We start from the raw sequence: 12,146 nt of genomic DNA, 5'->3' as shown, positions 1-12,146 counted from the left end.
TCAGCCTCCTCAGTAGCTGGGATTGCAGGTGCCCGCCACCATGCCGGGCTAATTTTTTTTTTTTTGTATTTTTAGTAGAGACGAGGTTTCACCGTCTTGGCCAGGCTGGTCTTGAACTCCTGACTGCATGATCTACCTGCCTCAGCTGCCAAAGTGCTGGGATTACAGGCATGAGCCACCGTCCCGGCCTCATTTTCTTAAATACTCTTCTCTGCTGCTGAGCTTTTGCTCAGGCCTCATTTGATATTCTGCCTATTTAAATTCTGCTCTTCAAGGTGCATTTATCTCAGCCTGCCCATTTCTTTCTGGATTTTTTTTCATCACCTAGCATAGTGCCTGGCACAGGGTAGTCACTCATTTGTTGAATTAGTTGAATACCCCAGCTGTAAATGGCACTTGTTCTCTATTTGTATTTGTTGTTGGTATCTAGCATTAAACACAAAGGCACAGGCTGGGCATGGTGGTTTAATCCCAGCACTTTGGGAGGCCAGGGCAGGAGGATCATTTGAGGCCAGGAGTTTGAGACCAGCCTGTGCAGTACAGTGAGACCCCCATCTCTGCTGGAAAAAAAAAAAAAAAAAAAAAAAAAAGATTAGCTGGGCATGGTGGTGCACACGTCTAGTCCTAGCTACTTGGGAGGTTCGTTTGAGCCCAGGAGTTTGAGGCTGCAGTGAGCTTTGATCACATGACTGCATTCCAGCCTAGACAACAGAGTGAGACCCTGTCTCAAAAAAAATTCTACAAAAAAAACCCATAAATACATGACAGCAGTTTATCTTATCTTTTTCATATCCCTGTTAAGATAGAAACCTGGCTACCTGTAGCTTTGTGCTTGTAGTAATGGTGGAATCCTTAGGTACTGTTGAACTATGTATGGTTAACATTGACTTTGCCACTGAATCTCGTCATTCTGCAGTTGTTACCTGATACTTTAGTTTTGTGGCCTCTTTTGTCTTAATGTTGGTGCACTGATTGGCAAAGCAAGGACTGTTAGGTGGCTTTTTCACCCCAGAGTCTGTTGCCTGGTGGATTCCTTGGTCCTTGGTTAAATAGTAAAGTAGAATTGACATTTGTCAGAAAGAATTGGATTACAGTTGTGTACCCCATTCTGGGGATGGGTTTTATTCTTTATAGAAGAATAAAAATGCTGTGTTCCTTTAAAAAGCTCAGATTCAGTGGCCTTGATTCCCCAGTGGCTGATACAGCAGACTGTATTTCTTAGATGTTTCCTATCTTTCCTCAGCTCTCCATTGGTCTCCCAGGTTTGTTTCCATTCCTTCATCTATTGCCCCTAGCTTTGATCCTGCATTATGTTTTGTGTGGGAGTAAAATTTATATAAAATACTGGAATGTCTAAGTGTCTTTTCCAGCTTTGAGGATCAAGTTAAAAGGTGATAGTGTTGAGTCATGTTTGGGTGGGGCCTCAGGATCACACTGAGTTTTGGTGATTTGCTTAGAAGTGTTCACAGGCCCTAGCATATAGCTGTTCTCATGCTAAGATTTATTGTAGTCAAAGGATACAAAAGATAATCAACAAAGGGAAAAGGCACACGAGGCAGAGTCTGGAGGAAACTAGGCACAAGCTTCCCAGAGTCAGCATGTGCTCAACTCCAGCAACAGGTGATAACAACACGTGTGAAATGTCCTCTTCCACAGGAATTCTGGGAGTTCTGCCTGTCTGCCTGTCTGCCTGAGCCTGTGGATCCAGGTGGTGGTGGTGGTGGTTTTTTTTTTTTTGAGATGGTACTTGGCTCTTGTTTCCCAGGCTGGAGTGCAGTGGCATGATCTCAGCTCACTAGAGCCTCTACCTCTCCCAGGTTCAAGCAATTCTCCTGCCTCAGCCTTGGGAGTAGCTGGGATTAGAGGCATGTGCCACCAGGGACCCAGCTAGGTTTTTTTTTTTTTTGTATTTTTTTTTGTAGAGAGGGGCTTTCACCATGTTGGCCAGGCTGGTCTCAAACTCCTACGTTAGGTGATCCACCTACCCTGGCCTCCCAAAGTGCTGATATTACAGGCATGAGCCACCATGCCTCGCTAATCCAGGGTTTTTATTGGGGGATCAGTCACATTGGTATCCTACACCTAGCATGAACCAAAATTCCAGACTCCCAGAAGGAAGGCCGGCAGTCAGCACAAGCTACATTTTTACGTAAACAGTTTAGGTACAGTGAGTCACTCTTAATCATTTAGGGAAACTTTGTCTGTTGATTTAGTGAACTGTTTATGAATCAAGATCCTAGATGCTAGGCAAGGGCCAACATGCAAGCAGGCATTTTCTAAGGATAGCAGTATTTGGCCTCCATATTAACTCTTCTGTGGTCACTACTTTAGCTGTTGGTATTTTGGCCTGCCATGTAATGTGTGTATGTAAGGTAATGGTAATGGCTGTTCGGTTATCCTAACACTGCTTACTAAATATTCTAAATTTTCCCTACTAGTTTGAAATATCTTCTTTATCATATACAGAATAAATTCTGTAGGGATTTGATGGCGTTCATTACTAACTAAAATTAGAATCTATATAATACAGTAAACATTCATTTTTGTTTTTATAGGTTCCTTGTTTCTATACTGATGCAGAAAGACGATCGGTGATGGATGCAACACAGATTGCTGGTCTTAATTGCTTGCGATTAATGAATGAAACTACTGCGGGTAAGAATGACTGATTATTACTTTTTTTGACTAATCTTGAAGAGTGTGAAATTTCAAAACCTTTGGGCTTCTTGATCTTTATTTTGCTTTCAGTGCTGCCACCCTTGCTTACCACCGTGTCATGGTGTTTTTGGATACTGTGTCACTTGTGAAGAATTAATCTGACTAGTACTTTTTGTGTACCCTTATAGCATGCGTTTTGGTATTTAATGACATGCTTGTTGGGGAAGGAGCACGCTTAGTGTGTGGAGCAGTGCTTTGGTTTAAAGATTGGCCTTCTCTTAGACTTGTGGACTGGTAGGGTCAGAGGAATGGGACGTTAAGCAGCATCTCATGGACAGAACGTGTGGGGATGTTAACATAGCATAGACATAGAAGAAATCCAGGAAAATATATTTGGAAAGAAGGGGAAATGGTTTGGGGAAAATTGCCAAAGTCCACTGGCAACTGTAAGGAAGTCTTTTTCTTTTTTCTTTGAGACAGACTGTCGCTCTGTCGCCCAGGCTGGAGTGCAGTAGTGCCATCTTGGCTCACTGCAACCTCTGCCTCCTGGGTTCAAGCAGTTCTGCCTCAGCCTCCCGAGTAGGTGGGACTCTGGCTAATATTTATATTTTTAGTAGAGACAGGGTTTCACCATGTTGGCCAGGCTGGTCTCCAACTCCTGACCTTGTGATCCATCCACCTCAGTCTTCCAAAGTGCTGGTATTATAGGTGTGAGCCACTCACCCGGCCTCCATTGGCAACTGTAAGAAAGTCTAAGTGAATGTCAGTATTTAACTCTTGGAAGATAATCTTGTTCTTGAATAAATTATACAGTGCTTATAAAGAATTTGGTTTCTAAAACATAACACATGTAGTTGCATTCATTATATATAAAACTTTTTTCCTGCTTAAATGAATTTTATTTACTACTTAGATGATACTACTGTGTTTAATTTTTGCTTTTTTTCTTCTGTAGTTGCTCTTGCATATGGAATCTATAAGCAAGATCTTCCTGCCTTAGAAGAGAAACCAAGAAATGTAGTTTTTGTAGACATGGGCCATTCTGCTTATCAAGTTTCTCTATGTGCATTTAATAGAGGAAAACTGAAAGTAAGTATATAGTTTTTTTTCCAGAAGACTATGTTACTAGTATGGTAATTATGAATTTTTGAAAGATGATTTATTATTTCTCATCTATAATATGGGAAAAATAATGCATACCTCACAGGTTATTAGGATTTTTTATTTTTTATTGTTTTCTGAGATGGAGTCTTGTGCTGTCACCAGGGCTGGAGTGCAGTGTCACAATCTTGGCTTGCTGTAACCCTGCCTCCCTGGTTCAACTGATTCTCCTGCCTTAGCCTCCTGAGTAGCCTGGACTACAGGCATGTACCACCATGCCCGGCTAATTTTTGTATTATTTATTTATTTTTTTTTTGAGACTGAGTTAATTTTTGTATTTTTAGTAGATACAGGTTTCACCATGTTGGCCAGGATGGCCTTGATCTCTTGACCTCGTGATCCACCTGCTTTGGCCTCCCAAAGTGCTGGGGGTGTGAACCACCTCGCCTGGCCTAGCAGGATTTTTTAAAAATGTAGTTCTTTAGTGAATTTTACACTGGGGATTAAGAGGGGGATACAGGTGCTCTGTCCTCTTACTCTTGAGGTTTTCAGTGTTCTGGAAAAGGGATTTCTTTCGGATTCCAAAAGAAACTGGACTCGGAGTTACAGATTCCTGGAAAGCCTTAAATTTAAGCAGTTTTGTACACACAGAAGTGTAGAAGGCAAGGAGGAGCTAGAGGGTGATCTCTGTCACACTTGAGTTTGCTGGTTTATGCTAGTTCCACAGTAGGGTATAAAATTCTCTGTCTAGATGATTTTATCTACAATTTGGTGAAGAACCAAGGATTTTTCAGGTGTTTGCTTTAATTATTTGAATTGTATATTAAAATTCTTGGTTCCAAGGTCTAAATTGACCCCCTTGTGCTAATTGGAGATTGGTGGAGAGTGATTACCCCAAACTAAATATTTGGTAATTTTGGAGGCATTTTGAGACTTTTGTTTGTTATGGTCCTGTTTCTTTGAAAAACAGACTTTTCTATTTTATTTTCTGGTTTATGTTGTTTCTAGGTAGTTAAAAAAAAAAAAGCCAGGTGCAGTGGCTTTCACCTGTAATCTCAGCACTTGGGAAGGCCGAGGCGGGCAGATCACCTGAGGTTGGGAGTTTGAGACCAGCCTGACCAACATGGAGAAACCCTGCCTCAACTAAAAATGCAAAATTAGCCGAGCATGGTGGCACATGCCTGTAATCCCAGCTACTTGGGAGGCTGAGGCAGGAGAGAATCTCTTGAACCCGGGAAGTGGAGATTTCGGTGAGCCGAGATCGTGCCATTTCCAGCCTGGGCAAAAAGAGCAAAACTCTGTCTCCGAAAAAAAAAAGAGAAGTAAAGCAAATTTTTTAGATAATTGGAGAATAAGATTTGTGATTTTCCTTTTTTACATCTAAAAATGGTGGGCCATTGTAATTTTCAATGTTTAAACTTTAATCCTAATAGAATTATTTATAAGATCTATGCTATGCTTTCATCTTTTTATAAACAGAAGATTCTGGTCATAATTTAGCCTGGCTTTGGATCAGAGTGATATGTATTAAGTGACCATCTGCTTTTGTTTTTCTAAATTGTCCTTCATTGTCAGCTGTTATCTCTCTCTTTTCCAATCCTTTTAAATTACTTCCAATTACTTTTAAATGATAAAAATATTCATCATAAAAACGTTCCCAAATTTGGAAAACACTTGTGTGTAAAGAAAAGTCTGGGCAACATGGCAAAACCCTGTCTCTACAAAAGTTAGCTGCATGTAGTGCTGAGTTGGGGTGATCGCTTGAGCCCGGAGTTTGAGAACAGCCTGGGTAACATGGTGAAACCCCTTCACTACAAAAAAAAAAAAAATAGAAAAATTAGCTGAATGTGGTGATGTGTGGCTGTAGTTTCAGCTACTTGGGATGCTGAGGTGGGAGGTTTGCTTGAGCCTGTGTGGTCAAGGCTATAGTGAGCTGAGATCATGCCACTGCACTCCAGACTGGGCAACACAGTGAGACTGTATCTCAGGGAAAAAAAAAAAGAGAGAGAGAGAAAAGTTACTTATAATCTTACCATTCTCTACAGTTTGGTGTATTTCATTCTGGTTTTCTAAGAAAACAGAATCGGAGTCATATATTTAGCTCTGTGTCCTGTTTTCTTTTTTTCAGTTAATGTAGAAAATTTCCCCCATCACGTTTTGCATTCTTTGAAGAGGTTTTTTTCTTTTTAACTGGTTTTACTCCTTAATAACAATGTCATCACTTATTTAGCCTCACTTCTGTTACTGAATCTAATTAGATCTAGTTCGCTTCTAATCTTTTAGAGATTTGAGAATGGATAACCCAAGCTAATTAGACTTCCGGGTTAAATGGAAACACATTGCTGTGAGCTAAGGCTTTAACAAATCCGTTGGTAGTAATCTGCAGAGAGTTGAGCCTTTAGTATTACTCAGTTTTGTGCTACTGAGTAGACTAGAAGTGTGTACATGAAATGTTAGTGTATTTTACCTTGGACATGTAACTGCTATTGGGGGTCAGATTGGTGTAGTGGGGAAGGCATGGACTTTGGATTTAAGGAGATTTGGCTTTGAATCCCACTTCTACCACTTAGTAGCTTTGTGCATAGAGGTTTATCTCATCTGTCTAGGTCTGTAGCATTATCTGTAAATTGGGGATTATAGTGCCTATTTTTACAATGTAGTTGTCATAAGGATTAAATGATGTATACATTGCCTTGTTTTAACCTTAATGTAACCCTCCCTCTTTTTTTTAAAATAACTTACCAGGTCAATGTATCTCGTCTATTTCAAAATTGATTCGGTAATTGTTAGATTAATTCTCATTTTTTCCTTAAGGTTCTGGCCACTGCATTTGACACAACATTGGGAGGCAGAAAATTTGATGAAGTGTTAGTAAATCACTTCTGTGAAGAATTTGGGAAGAAATACAAGCTAGACATAAAGTCCAAAATCCGGGCTTTATTACGACTCTCTCAGGAGTGTGAGAAACTCAAGAAATTGATGAGTGCAAATGCTTCAGATCTCCCCTTGAGCATTGAATGTTTTATGAATGATGTTGATGTATCTGGAACTATGAATAGGTAAGTGTATTACAATTTCAATGTTAAAGTGAATAGTGATTTTTCTTCACATTTATTAACCTTTAATTAGCTAATTGTTAAAATCATCATGGGGGTTATGATAATTTTGGTTCTATTTTAAAAATTGGAAGCCATTCAGGACCCTGCTTTTTATGTAAAGTTGGGTCTGGTTATTCTAATAATGTAGGCCAGTGTTTTTGTTCTGATTAATTGAATATTCCAAAATATTGGTAGTTCTTTACATTTGCATTTGGTTTTTTTTTTTCCTTAATTTTCTTACTACAGTTTTCTGTGGAAATATGCATTTGTTATATACGAGATTTCCATAAAATCAGGGCAAAGTGCTGTAATGCAGAATTAAATTGAATTGAATTTATTCAGTGATTGAGAAATTGTTCTTTTTTTTTTTGAGTTGGAGTTTTTTGCTCTTTCAACCAGGCTGGAATAAGGTGGCATGATTTCAGCTCACTGCAACCTCTGCCTGCCCCCCGACCCCACTCTGTTCCAAGCGATTCTCCTGCCTCAGCCTCCTGAGTAGCTGGGATTATAGGTGCCTGCCACCACGCCTAGCTAATTATTTTTGTATTTTTAGTAGGGATGGGGTTTTGCCATGTTTGCCAGGCTGGTTTTGAATACATGACCTCAGGTGATCCCACCCGCCTTGGCCTCCCAAAGTGTTAGGATTACAGGTGTGAGCCACTGTGCCCAGACTGAAGTTGTTCTTTTTGAAAGATTCAGATTCACTTGGGGGTGACATCTCTTTTTGTATAGTGCTGCAAGAATTCTGGGTAATTGACATTTCAGAGTGATCTTCAGAAACATCCAGAGTGTTATTGTTACCTGGTTCATTTGCTTGGATGATGGGAGTAAGATGTTCTTTTGTCTGTGAACTCTACTGGCAGAATTCAGGCAAGACTGATGGTGTGTTTGGAGAAATGTGCCTGTGCTATCTTTAAAAAAATTGAAATGATGTTTGTTGTTGCCTTGGATCCAAATTTTTAGTCACCTCTCTCCCTACTTGCAAATGATAGCTTTCATTTTTATTAAGCAGCTGTCTTGTGTGTGTTTATATGTGTTCCATGAAGTCTGGAGGTAAGCAAGTATGTTTCAGAAATTGTTGGTTAAATTTTACATGTTTGTAAGAGCTAAGTAGATACTTGTAAAGTAGTTTAAATTTTTTAAAAACTGACTTTGCCTCTGTGGTATTTTTTTAAAAATAGTTATACTGTGACGGGGTGTGGTGGCTCACTCCTGTAATCCCAGCACTTTGGGAGGCTGAGGCACACGGATCACTTGAGGTCAGGAGTTTGAGACCAGCCTAGCCAACATGGTGAAACCCTGTCTCTACTAAAAATACAAAAACTAGCTGGGTGTGATGGCAGGCACCGGTAATCCTAGCTACTCGGAAGGCTGAGGCAGGAGAATTGCTTGAACTTGGGAGACGGAGGTTGCAGTGAGCTGACATCGAGCCACTGTACTCTAGCTTAGGCAATAAAGTGAGACTCTGTATCCAAAATAAGAAAAAAGTTGTACTGTATCTATATCATTAGAATATATAGCTCTTATGTGTTCTGTATTATAGCCTTCATTTAGTATGTGTTTTTGTTGTTGTTGTTGGTTTTTTGAGACAGGGACTTATTCTGTCACCCAGGCTGGAGTGCAGTGTTGTGATCTTGGCTCGCTGCACTCTGTTTCTCAGGCTCAGGTTATCCTTCTATCTCAGCCTCTGGAGTAGCTGGGACTGCAGGCATATGCCACGATGCTTGACCAGTTTTTGTATTTTTTGTAGAGACTGGGTTTCACCATGTTGCCCAGGGTGGTCTCGAACTTCTGGACTCAAGTGATCTGCCTGCCTCAGCCTCCCAAAGTGCTGGGGTTATAGGTGTGAGATACCAAGCCTGGTCTCCTTCGTGTAGTCTTTAACACTTACCTTTGTTTAAATAAATGAAACCAGATTATTTTTGTTTTTGTTTTTTTGAGATGGTGTTTCACTGTTGTTGCCCAGGCTGGATTGCAATGGCATGATCTTGGCTCACCGCAACCTCCGCCTTCTGGGTTCAAGCAGTTCTCCTGCCTCATTCTCCTGAGTAGCTGGGATTACAGACATGCGACATCACGCCTGGCTAATTCTGTATTTTTAGTAGAGACAGGGTTTCTCTATGTTGGTCAGGCTGGTCTCGAACTCCTGACATCAGGTGATCCACCTGCCTCAGCCTCCCAACATGCTAGGATTACAGGTGTGAGCCACTGCATCTGGCCCGAAACCAGATTATTTGACATTATATTTCTTTTAATTAACAGTTTCTTCATTAAAGAAAAAAAAATTGAGGTGAAATTCACATACCATAAAATTAATCTTTTTAAAGTAAACAGTTCACTGACATTTAATACTTTCACAGAGTTTTGCAATGGCCACCTCTATGTAATGGAAAAACATTTTTATCACCCCAGAATAAAACTTCATACCCAATAGGTGATTATTACCTGTTTTTTCTTATTTCTGGCTCCTGGTGATCAACAGCCTGTTTTCTGTTTCTGTGGGTGTATCATTTCATATAAATGGAATCATGTAGTATGTTTCTGGCTTCTTTTGTGTCTGACTTCTCAGTGTAATATTTTTGAGGTTCATCCACATTGTAGTCTGTATCAGTACTTAATTGTTTTTTTGTTTGGTCATCTATCAGTACTTAATTGCTTCTTTTTTTGGGGCAGATACTATTTTCTTGTATGATATACCACATTTTACTCATCCATTCATTTGCTGATGGACATTTGGGTTCTACTTTTTAGCTATTGTGAATAGTGCTATGGACATTTGTGAACAAATACTTGTTTTCAGGTCTTTAACATACATACCTAGGAGTAGAATTGCTGCCACATATGTTCTATGTTTAACTTTTTGAGGAATCTCCAGCGATTACTCCACCAGCACTGTACTGGGTTTCTGGTTCTCCACATCTTTATCAGCGTTGATTTTCAATTTTTTAGATTATTTTAGTAGATTACTAGTGGTTTTATGTTAATTTATTGTTTTGATTGTTGGAAGGGCATTCTCCTGCAGATTCCTAAGGGATAGCACATGTGAATAGTGTTCTTTAAGTTCTTGCATGTTGAATGACAGTTTGCCATGTTTATACTTTTTTTTTGGGATGTGGGCAAATCTCTTTTTAATTGCAAAATACTTCATTTATAGCACATTCAATAATGAACCAACAGGAGAGTTGCTGACTTTGGAGCATATGTATATATAAAAATCCCTTGCAGTTCAGGTAGTTAAGATAATAAGCACATACAAGGAAAGTAACCTTCATTTTTCTGAAAACTTTTACATTTTAAAAGGTCACTAGGTATACTTGGAAGTTCAAAGCAGGAGAAAGGAGGGAGGGAAAGGAGGAGGAAAACCCTTTTCCCAGTTTTCAGGCAAATGTATATCAAAAATATCCCAATTCTTCTTGATAAAGTCAGCTGGATGATCTCCTTGAACCGGGCTAGGGCAGAACGCTTAGTAAAAGCAGGCCCTGGGTCAGGATGTAAATCCAGGAGAGGAGCACCAGATCCCGTGCAGCGCCAAACACACCTGTCCCACCCTCTAACACAGACGAGGCACGTTGCCCCATGTCCCTGGACCCGGATGCATGAGAACAGTCATCAGATGGTTACTGTTCCCACAGCCTAGCACTTTCTAATGGTCTTGATTGAGGCCATGGAGAAAAATCCTTTACCACCAAGTGCAAATTGTCATTGAACTTAAGTCGTAAGGGATGCTGTGGGGCAAATTCTTGTAATACATATGTAAGGACTTTTATTTACCTAATTAGAACAATGATTACACAGTTGGCATTCCTGTTTTCATAAGGTTTTGTTCTCTATACTGGAATGGCTTAAGAAAAAGTTGTCTACTTTTGGTTTTATTTTACACTTTCAAAATAGAGTGAGTAGAGAGAAAAAGTGTGACTACCTGCCTAACTTTGGAGCCCAGCAGGTACAAAAGCAAACTTCTCTGACTCTGGGTCCATCAGATTTGGGGGAAGTTTTAGTGCCTAGGGAAGGTTAGTGAAGCCCATTACACCCCGAATCCTACAGAAAGAATTCTACAGCTCATCTATCACAGTGTTCTAGTAAAGCATATACTGAAAAGTACAGGCTTCAACCTAACATCTAAATTTTTAAAAGTAGCATTTCAGCAACAAACAAGCTCAGAGAGCTCATCGCAAAAGTGAAATAACAGAACCATTGCTCAGATGTCAAAAAAGTCAAGCCACTGCCCTCAGCTCCACTTAGGCAGACACGTAAGGTGGCGGCGCCTCCTTGGCAGCACCATTCACAGTGGCATCATCATACAGGGGTAGCAGTACTGTATTGTCATTGCTTGTAACGTAAACCAGGACATCGGAGGAGTTCCTGCCATTAACGTATTCGTAGCAGTTCCAAACACAGCTAATCAAGTAACCCTTAAAAGTCAAGATAATGCTAATAAACAGAAGAATAATAAGGACCAAACAGGTAGGATTCACTGACATGACATCATCTCTGTAGGGAAAATTAGGATGCAGTTGTATGTATTCCTGAATGGAGTTTGGATAAACAAGCACAGTGAATGCAACCAAGGTGTTCAGGGCAAAATCAAAGATCTGGTAACAGAAGAATGGGATAATCCAGGCTGCGTGTTGCTTGTATACTCCATAAGCAGCCATAGCACATATCAGAATCATGAGAAGAGAAATCGCAATGGCAATGCACATGTAGTTCCACTTGGCTGGGGAGGCCTCAGAATCATGGCAGAGGGTGAAAAGCATTCCTTCCATGGCGGTGACAAGAGAGAATCCCATGTTTATACTTAGTCACTTTAGCTGGATAGAACATTCTTAGCTCATGTTTTCTTTCCTTCAGTATCTTAAATGCAGTAACACTCAATTTTCTTTTGGTGTATAACATTGCTGTCAAAGTGTGACAGCATAGCTTTTAGATATTTGTCACTTATTCTTTTTGCTTAGATGCCCAAATGTTTTTGATTTTTTTTTTTCTTGGAAATCCACCTGGGTGTGGTGACACACATTTGAAATCCTAGCACTTTGGGTCTTCGAGGCGAGCGAATGACTTGAGCTCAGGGGTTAGAGACCAGCCTGTGGACCATGGCAAAACCTTGTCTCTACTAAAAATACAAAAAAAATAGCCTGGTGTGGTGGTATTCACTTGTAGTCCCATCTACTTGGGAGGTGGGGTTGGGAGGATCACCTGGACTCAGGAAGTCGAGGCTGCAGCAAACCATGATCACACCACATTGCACTTCAGGCAGGGTGATCAGAGTGTGACCCTGTCTCCAAAAAA

At 40.2% G+C, this 12,146-nt stretch overlaps 2 protein-coding genes across 3 annotated transcripts in view; one reads left to right on the top strand and one right to left on the bottom strand.

Annotated features, from left to right (window-relative positions):
- The window catches only part of HSPA4 (heat shock protein family A (Hsp70) member 4), a 64,622-nt gene that overhangs the window by 22,272 nt on the left and 30,204 nt on the right, over positions 1-12,146 (top strand). Inside the window, exons 4-6 of one of the 2 annotated variants that reach the window (XM_017532420.2) lie at positions 2,556-2,655; positions 3,614-3,747; positions 6,574-6,818. In XM_017532420.2, the coding sequence (XP_017387909.1) occupies positions 2,556-2,655; positions 3,614-3,747; positions 6,574-6,818 (479 nt within the window). Of the gene's footprint in view, positions 1-2,521; positions 2,656-3,613; positions 3,748-6,573; positions 6,819-12,146 lie in introns of those variants that run through there. The other variant, XM_017532419.2, reaches the window with a different exon arrangement.
- LOC108307153 (lysosomal-associated transmembrane protein 4B-like) lies at positions 10,711-11,711 on the bottom strand. The gene has a single exon (XM_017532421.2). The coding sequence runs from the start codon at positions 11,645-11,647 to the stop codon at positions 11,096-11,098; it is 552 nt and encodes a 183-aa protein (XP_017387910.2). The 5' UTR covers positions 11,648-11,711; the 3' UTR covers positions 10,711-11,095.

This window comes from Cebus imitator, unplaced genomic scaffold (genome assembly GCF_001604975.1).
Source record: "Cebus imitator isolate Cc_AM_T3 unplaced genomic scaffold, Cebus_imitator-1.0 Scaffold76, whole genome shotgun sequence".
NCBI lineage: Eukaryota > Metazoa > Chordata > Mammalia > Primates > Cebidae > Cebus > Cebus imitator.
The sequence above is the reverse complement of the archived record's forward strand: the minus strand, read 5'-3'. Positions and strand labels throughout refer to the sequence as shown.